General features: G+C 52.7%; 1 protein-coding gene across 3 annotated transcripts; it reads left to right on the forward strand.

The window, feature by feature from the left end:
• The first annotated feature begins 4,752 nt into the window (after window positions 1–4,752).
• Ntsr2 (neurotensin receptor 2) lies at window positions 4,753–13,041 on the forward strand. Of its 3 annotated transcripts, none has more exons than XM_028877674.2 (4): window positions 4,753–5,496; window positions 9,183–9,275; window positions 10,901–10,991; window positions 12,537–12,665. In XM_028877674.2, the coding sequence occupies exons 1-4, from the start codon at window positions 4,873–4,875 to the stop codon at window positions 12,572–12,574; spliced, it is 846 nt and encodes a 281-aa protein (XP_028733507.1). In that variant the 5' UTR covers window positions 4,753–4,872; the 3' UTR covers window positions 12,575–12,665. The 3 variants fall into 3 exon arrangements, with proteins under 3 accessions (XP_028733507.1, XP_028733506.1, XP_028733505.1); XM_028877673.2 differs by lacking the exon at window positions 9,183–9,275 and adding an exon at window positions 9,276–9,456 and having other exon boundaries at window positions 4,794–5,496; window positions 12,537–13,041; XM_028877672.2 differs by having other exon boundaries at window positions 4,802–5,496; window positions 9,183–9,456; window positions 12,537–13,041.
• The last annotated feature ends 214 nt before the right edge of the window (window positions 13,042–13,255 follow it).

Genomic DNA, 13,255 nt, shown 5'->3' on the forward strand with positions numbered 1-13,255 from the left:
GGAAGGGACTCACATCCGGTCCTGCAAACCTAGTCAAAAGTCCGTGGCTGGGGAGGTCACAGGCCCCTGCAAGGAAAGCTATTGCTACTGCTTTGTTAAGTAGACACAACATTCTTGCTGACCAGCCTTCTAGATCATTACATTTATACCCAGCTTTGGACAGAGAAGCTTCTCTTTGCAGCGGGCAGTGGTAAATGCAGAGATTCATAACTGGTCAGAGTGGTAAGAATGGGTGGCTAAGCATGGCCAGCCATAAGCAGGATATCCATATCAACCTTTCTAAGACTCAGGAAACAGAAATAAGAGCGGGAGGACTTTGGGACATGGTATAGAATTGCAGGTATGACATTGAACTCTTGAATTCAAACAACTGTGATTACCTGCACAAGATCTGGGCCCTCAACACCTTGTCCTGGAGGAGGAAGAGCTCATGAGGCTCCGCCCCTCCCTGAGGATTGATAAGCAGTTAGTGGTTGCTGGGGAAGGGGGAGACATTTTCTTCAATGATGTAGGCGTGGCAAGTTACCCATGCTCCTGTAAACAATCCTAACAAAACTCACTGGGTCATATGAAAGGTCCTCAAGCGCAAGAGAGAAAATGCCAACGCCCCGGGACACTTCCACCAGTCTGGGTCACCAATGCCCTTGCTATTTTTAATTCGCCCTGTCAAGATATTTTAAGAAGCTTATGAGTGACCGGTGATAAGATTGTGAGGCGTTGTACCTGTCAGGTTCAGCCCTGGCCCACGGTCTGATGGAAGCCCCCCACCACACATGTTACACATGTGTCCAGACACTCTGCACTGTGAGGAAGGCACCGTGGGCTGCTTCTTGGCCGTCGTCCCCGGAGCTCCAAGCTTTGCCCAGGAGTTTTCACACACACTGGCAGCATGCTAGAAGCGACGGAGTACTCGGGTGACATCTCACTGCTGGGTCAGACAGCTGGGAGCGTGCACTGGTTGGACACTACGCCAAGAATGGGGGAGTGACCACGGATGAGCTCGAAGCATGGGCTCCTTTGAGCAGAAGTCCATCATGGGGGTGCAGCTGTGGCTGGCTCCAGACCAGCGCTCATCTAACTCTTCTGCCCCTGAGGCTGACAGGACTTAGGGTGACTCCTCTGCCTCCAACAGCCTTCTCTTTCCCGTCTGGGAAAACAAGGATAAAAACAGCCCCTCCCACGCATGTACAGCGGCATCCATCTGTAATGGAGAGACCACGGCAGGAAGATCACAAGTTCAAAGTCAGCCTGAGCTGCAGTGAGCTCAGGGCCAGTCTGAGCAACTTTGTGAGATCCTGCAAAAAAAAAATTCTTTCAAGAGGTTGTGGGAGACTTGAGGCCAGGTCAGAAAGGTCTCATTATGAACCTTGTACATTGTTGCCCCTGGAAAATGGTGGCGATTCCTGTTCTTCACGGCATCTTTGAGGATGGTATTAGGGACATCATTGTGCAGATGCAGAAACAGTGTGTGTGAGTGTGTGTGTGTGTGTGTGTGTGTGTGTGTGTGTATGCATGTTTATGTGGACACACGTGGATGTGGTATACACATATGCATGTGTGCGGAAGCCAGAGGAAAACATTTAGCATCATTCCTCAGACACCAACTATGGTTTGTTGGAGACAGGGTCTCTCACTGCCTGGAGCTCACCAATGAGCTGTGCCTGCTAACTGAAAGCCTCAGGGACCTTCCTGCCTCCAACTCCACAGCCCTGGGACTGCAAGTGTATGCCGTCACAGCTCACTTGGGATTAAGGGCGTGCGCCGCCACCACTGCCCGACAAAGCTCTAACTTTTTGCAGTAGCACACTGAAGTTCCCCACCACTCCCTCAGCGATTAGGCCAGGACCCGGAGAGAGGTCCCTTGCAGATCCCAGCTGTTGGGACCCTTGCCCTGGCAGCCGCATCCACATCTGGGAGCCGCCCACAGGCTCTCAGAGCATTTGCCCCATGACCTCACCCTTCTCTTGTTTGACTCCTACCGCCACAGCCAAGGCCTCTCCTCCATCCCAGGATGGTTTCTCCTTCTTCTGACCCTTGAGGGGGAAGATCAGAGTTCGGGGCCGACATGACCGGGGTCATTCTGGGAGCCATGTGCTCTTCTTAGACATATCGTCTCACAAACTTCCTTGGGGTTAGTCAGGGTCTTTCCAGGTGAAGAGTCAGGACTTTCGAGGGCCACAATGGGTACAACTTCAGCAGAGTTCTCACGTCCCAATCCCATCATTTAACACTCAGACGGGGCCAGGGAGGGTCTGTTATCTGTGGCTCACATCGTAACTACCACAGCGGCCTCTCAGGATGAGGTCCGGACTTAATCTGCATTGGACATCATAAAGCAGCAAACCGACACACAGACTCTTCGGAGCGCATTTGAGTGAATAGCAATGCAGGAGTCAGCAAGCGCCCAACATCTTCATGGATCCCACAGGGGACCCAAGGAGATGAGTGGCTTTTATAAGGCCAAGCCAGAAGTATTTCACGGGTTGCAATCACAAAGCCCTAGTGTTTGATCTGAATCAGTGGAAAGGTGCCCGTAGTAGAAGTACAGGTAATTGGCAGCTCTGATGGGTTAGGCTGTTTTTGTTTTATTTAATAGAGGCGTTATCAATAAATAGTCCATCGAGATGTGCTTGCGTTGGTACTGAGCAAGTCCAATGTATTAGTTACTTTCATTGTTGCCATGACAAAAATACCTGATGGAAACAACTTAAAAGGAAGAGAAGCTGGGCAGTGGTGGCGCACACCTGTAATCCCAGCACTCGGGAGGCAGAGCCAGGCAGATCTCTGTGAGTTTGAGGCCAGCCTGGGCTACAGAGCGAGATCCAGGACAGGCACCAAAACTACACAGAGAAATCTTGTCTCAATAAATAAATAAATATAAATAAATAAATGGAAAAGAAGCTGCTTTGAATTTTGCTCTGGAATGTTGTACTTCTCTGTGTCTGCTTGTCCATCTCTCCAACTCTGAGGTCAGTGCCTTGACCTTTGACCTTGTTTCTTTGACTGCCCCCAAGAACAGTTGTTAATTTTTCAGGTTTGGTTTTTTTTTTTTGTTTGTTTGTTTGTTTGTTTGTTTTGTTTTGTTTTTGGCTTGGCTTTTTGCACTCAGGACAGAATGACTTCTGAGCCCCCAATACACTGAGTGTGGAACTGGAACCCCACACCAGGGCTTCTGTGGATGGTGACAAGACCTGTTAACACTACGTGATGGTGTTGGCTGGCCTTACATCCATCCCTGTGGCAAAGCACCTTAGAGAAATGGTGTAGGAAGGGGGGTCTGGGGAGATGGCTCAGCTGTCAGGAGCACTTGTTAGCAACTGTCCTCACAAAGGATTCAAGTTTGGGTCCCAGTGCTCACATCAGGCTCACAACCAACTGTGACTCTAGCTCCATGGCTGGCCTCTCTCTGCAGGGTGAAAATCCTCTTCTTCTTGTTGTTGTTTTAGAGATAAGGTTTTACTATGTAGCTCTGGCTGCCCTGGAACTGACTATGTAGACCAGGTTATCCTCAAACTGTCAGGCCACAGATGCTGGTGGCTCCGGTAATTTCTGGTTTAATTAAAGCCATGGGATTGTTCCCGGTTACTTTCCCAGCCTCAAAAGAATGCCCGTGTAGGAGCAGCAGGAAAAGTAAACTTATGTTATCTCAGTTTCATTGTGGCTATGGACATACATCCAGAAGAAAGCTAAACTAATTGTCACTGGGCCATACAACCCGTAATAAAAAACAAACAAACAAAAACACCAGGAGACCTAGGTGTGGGTCTAATTCTGTTCCCAGTAGATACTAGGCCTCTAGAAAGCTTTCCAGTTCCAAAGTTCTCATTTCTTCACGAGCTTATAAATGAGCACAGTAAAATGTTCTCAAACGGGATTCACACACGTTCTTCCCTCCGCTCAGAGAGTGACATCCTCAAAGGTGTGTGACAGTGTGGAACCAGGGGGGTGCGAGTGCGGCGCGCTCCTCGACCAGCGAGGAAGAACGACCACCACTCGAGGATTCTTCTCCGATCACGCTTTATTGGAGCGCCTCTTGGATAAGGGAGAGCGGGAGGTGAGGGGCCCCGAGGACTAAAATACCGCTGTTTATATAGGGAACCAGGCAAACGTGCCGTACTGTGATTGGGTCCCGCCAGAATGCGAGCACGAGGAGCCACGGGATAGGCTGAGGACATAAGGTCGATTACCATACCCGCGCATGCGCAGGTCACAGGACACGTAGTCCTGAGAGCATAGCCAAATATGGAGTTGTTTACAGCTAGGCTGCCAGGAAGCCAGCGCCATCTTTGAATGGCGGCTCCCTACATGCGAGCACCGGCCACCTTCTTGAGGTTGTTACCGTAGCAGAGGTCGCCCTTGAATGTCAGTTACTCGGTTGGCAAAGTTGCTGGAGCCTGGCAAAGCCTTCCCCGAGCTGTCTCTTCCTCAGACTGCTCAAAGAGGAGACAACAAACAGACGGAGGTCAAAGCTCAGACTCCCCGTCTGTCTGTCTGTCTCTCTGTCAGTACCATAGCTTGGACCACGCTTCCAATCCGCAGAGAAATTCTGCATCATGGGTGGTACTCTAAAACTGAAAAGGGGCAGGTGAGCACCGAGGGGTTTAAAACCTTGCCCATGGGTCACACAGCTCATCAGTGATGCTATCCAGGTGAACCCCAAGGGACCCCCTTTTCCACTAACAGGTGCTTTTCTGGATTGAGCCGAATGGAAGAGGGATTCAAAACTGATGCTGTTCTATCTGGAACTCTCTTCAGGGGCGTGTCCTCCGAGCTCTGGAGGTTCCCAGGAAGGAGGAGGTGCTGGCTCACCGGGCAGCTAGCCCAGGCTCTGGGCAGAGAGAGGGAGGGAGCGCAGGCCACCACGAGACAGTGATGGAGACCGGCAGCCCGCGGCCCCCGAGGCCCAGCCCCAGCGCAGGGCTGAGCCTGGACGCACGGCTGGGCGTGGACACGCGCCTCTGGGCCAAGGTGCTGTTCACGGCCCTCTACTCGCTCATCTTCGCGCTGGGCACGGCGGGCAATGCGCTGTCCGTGCACGTGGTGCTGAAGGCGCGGGCCGGGCGCCCCGGGCGCCTGCGCTACCACGTGCTCAGCCTGGCGCTGGCGGCGCTGCTGCTGCTGCTGGTCAGCGTGCCCATGGAGCTCTACAACTTCGTGTGGTCCCACTACCCCTGGGTCTTCGGTGATCTGGGCTGTCGCGGCTACTACTTCGTGCGTGAGCTGTGCGCCTACGCCACGGTGCTGAGCGTAGCCAGCCTGAGCGCCGAGCGCTGCCTGGCTGTGTGCCAGCCGCTGCGCGCCCGCCGCCTGCTCACCCCGCGCCGCACTCGCCGCCTGCTGTCGCTGGTCTGGGTCGCCTCGCTGGGCCTTGCCCTGCCCATGGCGATGATCATGGGAGAGAAGCACGAGGTGGAGAGTGCCCACGGGGAGCCCGAGCCCGCTTCGCGCGTGTGCACCGTACTGGTGAGCCGCGCCACACTCCAGGTCTTCATCCAGGTAAGGGGGATCCACAGTGGAAGGGGAGAACCCACTCCCTAAAGTTGTCCTCTCTCTCTCTCTCTCTCTCTCTCTCTCTCTCTCTCTCTCTCTCTCTCTCTCTCTCTCACACACACACACACACACACACACACACACACACACACACACACACACACACACACACACACACACACACACGCCGCGCACACACACGCCGCACACACCCCTTTCTTTAAAAAAGGAACCACTAGGTGAGCCTACGAAGTGCCCATTCTTGTCTGCATCTACGCTACTCCAACCATGTGGCTCTGGCACGGGCCTCTGAGACATCGAGGGGCGTTTCTCTGCTCCTGTCTACTGGGGGGCTGATGGGGTTTCTGGCCTCATTTCCTGGCTCCTCCTCTCCCAGGCTTACTCCCCTCCTTCCCCATTTTCCCTAGCTCTGCCTGGCCTCTCTCTGGCATTCAGGTCAACAAGTCTTTCTTTGCTCTCTCCCTCTCCAGCCCTTCTTAACCCTGAGAGTGAGCTGTATTTTTTGCAAAGCCTTCCCAGGGCCTCTCCTCGCTTACCCTCCCTTCCAAGCCTGTGATCCACTCGCAGCAATTCCGGGTGCATTTTCCGACAGCAAGTCTCACCTTCCCAAGTACTTGTCTCAGGACGTTTCCAGGAACCCAGGGCCCTCTGAGTTTACCCTGCCATTGCTCAAACGGGCACTGAGCCCAAGTGGACACATGCTGGGGTAGTGAGAAAAACTAAAGCAGCCCCTCCAGGGTCCTTCCCGGAAATCCAAAGGACCAAACTGGGTGTAACCGGCATCCCTCCACTATCCCACTACCCGTGAGCACCTAGAATGTGGGAGGATAAGCACTCGGAAGTGCAAGAAGGCACGCTAGCCAGTGTATCAGGACAAGGGGTTCAGGGGCTGCATAGACGACTGGACGTCCTATTTCTCTACACTGCGTGGTTTCGGGGGCTGCACAGGTGACTGGACGTCATATCCCTCCACACTGCATTGCTGGCCAGGTGTAGACTGTAGTCCGGAGGGAAGTGCTGAGAATTCCAGGTCCTTGTGTTCCAGAACAGAGAATTGGACTGGGGGCACACAGGTGGTGGCTTATGGGGGGCGGGGAGTACTTCCATGACTGAAGTGGACAGAGAGCAGGGGACGGGAGAGGGGTGGGGGGTAGGGTGCAATTAGAAGCTCAAGGTCACTGCACCAGGAGGAGAGTGGAGTGGTGGGGAGCTTTTATGGCTCATTTACATAGCACCAGCCTTCTTCCCCATTTGTAACTAACTCCGGGGCTTTTCTATGCTCTGTCCCTTGCATGTAGCCATCGGTAAGGGTCACCGGCCTTTCTCTGTCATCGGTTACTCTCACGTTAATCTTGATGCCTCTCCCTCCCCACCCTATTCTCCCGCCACAGTACAAGGTTGCAGCCCCTGGCGCCAACCTTCCCCTCTTCCTCTGCACTCACCCTGACTCTGTCAGCTGGGTCTGCTGGGTGGGGAGAGAGGACACTCACCCCCTTCCTTTTCACCCAAAAGGAATCAGGAGAAAGCATGGGAAGGGGCCAACTGCGGCGGGCTTAACCGTGCTCTGTGAGGCTGCTCTATCCCTATCTGGTCCACGTTCTCCCTGAATAGGGAACTTTCCTCTGGGGAAAGGGGGACCAAATGCCTAACAACGGTTTGTTTGTAGTGGATTTGCTTTAAAAAAGAGTTTGGTATTTGAAACATCATGTTTCCATTTCTAGGCTGAGAGTTCACTCCAGGGGAGGGAGCGGGTGGAGGGTTCTGGTCGGGACTCTGTCACACAAACACAGGAAGAAACCTCAGCCTACAGAAGGATTCAGGACAAGGATGGTGAGGAATAACAGCACCCCGAGTCAGAACTGAGGGTGTGCTGGCTCCCAGGAGGCCCTTGGTCATGTTCTTTGTCCCTGTTTTGTCCCTAAGGGTGCTTGCTAGGGTGGTGTTCACACGCCCGGGTACACGGCGCCAGTATCGTGAGAATTATTATATGTGGGCCTGTGAAGGTACCGGGGCACAGCACAGCAGTTCCTCAGCCCATGTCCCCCCACTTCCCATTCCTGCTTATGCTCCAGAGGGTTGAGCTCCAGTTTTCCTTCCCACTGAAGCCCAGACCACCTGTGGATATTATCCCATGACCTCAGGCAACCTTTTCTTCTCCCCTCCCCCTCCATGAAGTCCCTCCATTAGCATATGAGTGACAGGTGGAACCCACAAGAGCTGGCCACGTGGCCCCGAGGACAGTCACTGAGAGAATGAGTCGGGAGAGAATAGCCACTAGCCACCCCCTCTGCTGTCTTTGCCCTGGGTATCTCCAGGGTCCCCACTTCACTCTGGGACCCCATGGTGCCCCAGCATAGGCCCTGGATACTGCACCTGCTCTTCCTGGGCAGACTGAGAGGCACCTCCAGAGCCTACACTTGCCGCAGCCTTCTGACCGTGATTTTTTTTCTTTATTTTATTTTATTTTATTTTATTTTATTTTATTTTATTTTACAATACCATTCAGTTCTACATATCAGCCACTGGTTCCCCTGTTCTCCCCCCTCCCACCCCCTCCCCTTACCCCCAGCTCACCCCCCATTCCCACCTCCTCCAGGCAAATCCTCCCCCCCAGACTGCGATCACCTGGTAGACTCAGTCCAGGCAGTCCAGTCCCTTCCTCCCAGACTGATTGAGCAAGTGTCCCTGCATAAGCTCCAGGTTTCAAACAGCCAACTCATGCAATGAGCACAGGACTTGGTTCCACTGCCTAGTTGCCTCCCAAACTGATCAAGCCAACCAACTGTCACACCTATTCAGAGGGCCTGATCCAGCTGGGGGCCCCTCAGCCTTTGCTGACCGTGATTTTTAAAAACTGATTTATTTTATTTTTAAACATGTGTCTATGTCTGGGTATATGGGTATGTCCACATTGAGTGCGGGTGCCTACAGAGGCCAGGAGAGAGCATAGCATTCCCTAAAGCCGGAATTGCAGGTCGCTGTGAGCTGTCCACTGTGGATGTTGGGAACAGAACTCTGCAAGAGCAGCAGATGCTCTCAATCACCGAACCATCTCCCCAGCCTGTGAAATGTGACTTGTTTGTTTGTTTGTTTTTGTTTGTTGAGACAGGGTTTCTTTCTGTAACCCTGACTCTCCTGGAACTCACTCTGTAGACCAGGCTGGCCTCAAACTCACAGAGATCCACCTGCCTCTGCCTCCTGAGTGCTGGGATTAAAGGTGTGTATCACCACGACCTGACTTGTGGACTGCGCTTTTAAAATGAAGGTATCCAGCCGGTGGGAGCCATTTGAAGACTCTGTTTGAACATAAAGACTGCCAAGCAGGCTGGGGCACTCAGAGTCCTGAGGAGAGTGGACTGAGGAGGTTGGGCATCCAGTGATGTCTCTCTTTGGAACGAGTTTCTGTCTCCTATCCATGGGGAAGAATGGCTTCTCTGTGACCTTGGGCTCTTCTCTGTGACCTTGGGCTCTTCTCTGTGACCTTGGGCTCTTCTCTGTGACCTTGGGTTTGCACTGTGGCATCACAGCTCTGTGACGTTCCTTAGCTGTACCTTCCAGGCCTTTCTGTCCCCCACTTCTGCTGGTGCAGATGCTGAGTTCAGAGTAAACCTAATGACCAGAGCCACGGGCCTTTGGTACCGCCCCCATGACGCTTGGCATTGCCTTCACAGGTGAATGTGCTGGTATCCTTCGTGCTCCCCTTGGCGCTCACGGCTTTCCTGAACGGGGTCACTGTCAACCACCTGATGGCCCTCTACTCCCAGGTACCGTCAGCTTCCGCCCAGGTCAACTCTATGCCCAGCCGCCTGGAGCTCTTGAGTGAGGAAGGCCTCCTGGGCTTCATCGCATGGAGAAAGACCCTGTCCCTCGGGGTCCAGGCCAGCCTGGTGAGACACAAGGATGCCAGCCAGATCCGCAGCCTCCAGCACAGCGCCCAGGTTCTCAGTTAAGTACTCTGCCACAGTACTCTGAGGGAGAGGATCCCGGGTACCAGGGCTTCCTCTATCAGTCCCTAGCTGGATGACCTTGGCAAGCTATTTATTGCCCCTCTCTAGGTCTCCTTTTCCCTGTACCTCAGAGGGGCTGTACGTTCATCCATAGCTCCCCCTCAAAAGCACAATGGGATCATTAAAAGAAAAAAGTGGAGTTCTATGCATGAAAGTACAGACCCATCCAAGGGTAGTTTGCCCGGACAGGCAGAGACCTGGCTCTGTTCCAGAGAGTTGGGCTGTGTGAGAAGGCCAGAAGTAGCTAGAGTGAATGACTTCAGTCTCGCGATTGTGAACTCTCAGACTGGCTGGGTCCCCAAATCCCATTTCCCTCTAGCACATCTGTTTACTGGCTTGCCTTTGTAAGGATCTGGAACAATCTGGCCTTGTAAGGGACCCTTTTAAAGGCACAGGAAAACAGGTCTCTCTCCCTGCACCCATCATGCCCTAGTTGAAATCTGGGCACTGGCTGAGGTTTGGGAGGATCTGATCTCCGCAACATCATCAGCAACGTCACGCACGGCCTTGTGGGGAAAGACGTTAAGAGCTGAGTGCACTGTGAGGTGACCAGCAGTACAAAGTCAGCTGGGCGGGAATATCTAGCCCTACGTTGGGAGTGTATTCCAGCATATGTCAGACATCACTCTAGAGCTGCTGGGTGGAAGTTCCAAGAGCCAATGTCTAGACGATCTGCTCCCTTCACGGCTCTTTAGCACACGGGCTAAACCGTGCTCCCAAACTTCAGGGTGGACGGCAATGATCTAGAATGTTGTAAAAAGCCCAGAGGGTTGGGCCCAGCCAGGAGATTCCAACCCAACGATTCTGCGTTTCTACCAGGGTGCCGCTGCAGGGGCCATGCTGGGTTATATGTGGGTGGTTGCTCCTGGGAGGAGAGCGAAGGTTGTCAGTGGGGAAGAGCTGCGGAGGAGGGTGGCCACAGTGGAGACGGGGAAGAGAGAGAGTGGACAGTTGCTGAAGAAGAGCCCATTAAAAGGCAAAGTGTGAAAGGACAGAAAACTAAGAACGTTCTGGCTTCCGGCCTGATGATCTGATGATGGTGCCACCATCCATCCAGAAGGAAGAGTTCCGGGACAAGCTCTGCAGAGTCCAAAAGGCATTTATAGCATGCAGCCCACGTAGTCACTCAGGTGGGAATATCCAGCCCTGAGTTGGGAGTGTATTCCAGTAGTCAGCGGAAGATTCTAGAAGCATGTTGTGTCCAAGGTCAGGGCAAGTTCATATCCAATAACTTAAGTTCTCTTCCCATCCTCTGGCTCCAGGAAGAGGTCACAGGAATTGCTGGTGTCGCCTTGGGCACCTTCCTCCCTGGATGGTGATGTAACTGAGAACATGTCTGTTTTCTGTCTGCTGTGCCCCCCCCCTCTCCCACTTCCCTGCAGGAGCCATCGTGGCTGTGTATGTCATCTGCTGGCTGCCGTACCATGCCCGCAGGCTCATGTACTGCTACATCCCGGATGATGGATGGACTGAGTAAGTGTGCCGAGGCTGCCTGGCCACCGAGAAGGGACGGCTGGGCTGGCCGGGAGCCAGGCAATGGGCCCTCAGCTCAAATTTTCTGGATTTTTTTTTTGGCCTATAGTCTATCTGGTCCTGCTCAGGTTCTCACAATCTTCCACCTGGAGGTGGGGAACAAAGCATTGTGGGGTTCGTTTGTTTTTAAATTTTTTTTATCTCATGTGCATTGGTGTTTTTTCCCTGCATGTATATATGTGTAAGAGTGTCGGGTCCCCTGGAACAGGAGTTACAGACAGTTGTGAGCTGCCGTGTGGGTGCTGGGGATTGAACCCAGGACCTCTAGAAGAGTAGTATGTGCTCTTAACTGCTGAGCCATCTCACCAGCCCTGTTTGTTCGTTTTTAGATCAAGTCTTGCTATATTGCCTCAGCTGACCTAATATTCTCTTAGTAGCCACGCATGGCAATCCTCCTGCCTCAGTCTTCCAAGGACTGGGATAAGAGACTTACGTCATGCCTGGCAGGATCAGGGCATTCTCTAGAAACCTCCCTGATCTGGTAAGGCCATGAGTATGACAGGCCCTGTGGATAGCCAGGGCTATGAGCATCTTGACATCAGAACAGACCAACGCCTGCAGCCAGTGAGGGCAGAGAAGGCCATGTTATTACAAGGAGAAAGACACAACGTAGTTCCAGTCTAATAAAAACTGCATGGAGAATAGGATGTGAACCCTCTCTTATTAAAGTTAGAGAAGAGAAAAATCATAGGCTGGAAATACAACTCAACTGGTAGAATGCTTGCCTAGCATGTACAAAGCCCTGTGTTTCATCCTGTCTTAGTGAGGGTTTCTATTGCTGTGAAGAGACACCATGACCACAGCAACGCTTATAGCAGACAACATTTAATTGGGTGGCTTACAGTTCATAGGTTTAGTCCATTATCACCATGGTGGGACATAGTGGCGTGCAGGCAGACATGGTGCTGGAGAAGGAGCAACAGGAAGTGGACTGGCACATTGGGCGTGGCTTGAGCATATATGGGACCTCAAAGCCCACCCCTCCAGTGACACACTTCCTCCAACAAGGCCACACCCCCGATAGTGTCACTCCCAATGAGCCTATGGGCGTCGATTACATTCAAACTCCCACGAGGAGCACCTTCCAAACCCTAACCACTGCAGAGAGTCTCTGCCTCAGGGAGCATGACTTCTGAGAAACAAACAGCTTCCCTTGTTAGTAAAGCTGCCTCTCTTTGACCATGCCACCAAGCGCAGGGCTCCCAGCATCTCACTGACTGACCTAGGCGGGTAGCCTCTGCCATCAGGGGTGACATCGGCTACACAGATGATCCACAAACATAACCAGGGAAGTCACAGAGCCTGGGTGGGATGCGGGGAAGGGCAACGATAGAAACTTGTACTGTTTCCATCGTGTGTCCCGTCAACAGAAAGACCTTCCTCGCTCGCCCGGGACTCTGGAGGGGACGGGAACTCTACTGCAGGACTTGCAGGCACTGTGAGGAGGTGACAGCCTCTAACCAGACCCCTGGTTTTCCCTTCCAGCACACTCTATGATTTCTACCACTACTTCTACATGGTGACCAACACGCTCTTCTACGTCAGCTCAGCAGTGACCCCAGTCCTCTACAACGCTGTGTCTTCCTCCTTCAGAAAGCTCTTCCTGGAATCCCTCAGCTCCCTGTGTGGGGAACAGCCTTTACCCCAAGAAACCCCAGAGTCACCTCCTAGTACATACAGTTCCCGTCTTTGGGGATCGCCAAGAAACCCCAGCCTGGGCGAAATACAAGTATGAAGAGAACAGACAATGGCTGCACGGGACAGGCCCATCAGACAAGCCACGCCATCACTAACAACCCAGGGGGACCTCCTGACCCAGTTCAGTCACTGACCAGTGCATTCTGCAGGCAAGCCACCTAATACCTATCCCTCTCAGCTTCCCAACTGTGTAACGGAGTTAAAGAATAGGAGCCATTGCCTAGTGACAAAGGTGTCCAGTGACAGCCTGGTACACAGCCAGTGCTCAATAAACTTAGATTGTGTTACTTTGTTCTCTGTGTCTGTGTGTGTGTGTACACACATGCATGTTTGTGCATCTTATGTGGTCTTGGGCATATGCAGATGCATGGGTATGTCCAGGGGCTCATGTATATGAAGGCAAAGATCAACCATGGTCTTAGTTAGGGTTTCTATTGCTGTGAAGAGACACCATGACCATGGAGACTCTTATAAAGGACAGCATTTAACTGGGCCTGGCTTACAGT

Source organism: Peromyscus leucopus, chromosome 22, assembly GCF_004664715.2.
Source record: "Peromyscus leucopus breed LL Stock chromosome 22, UCI_PerLeu_2.1, whole genome shotgun sequence".
NCBI classification, from domain to species: Eukaryota; Metazoa; Chordata; class Mammalia; order Rodentia; family Cricetidae; genus Peromyscus; species Peromyscus leucopus.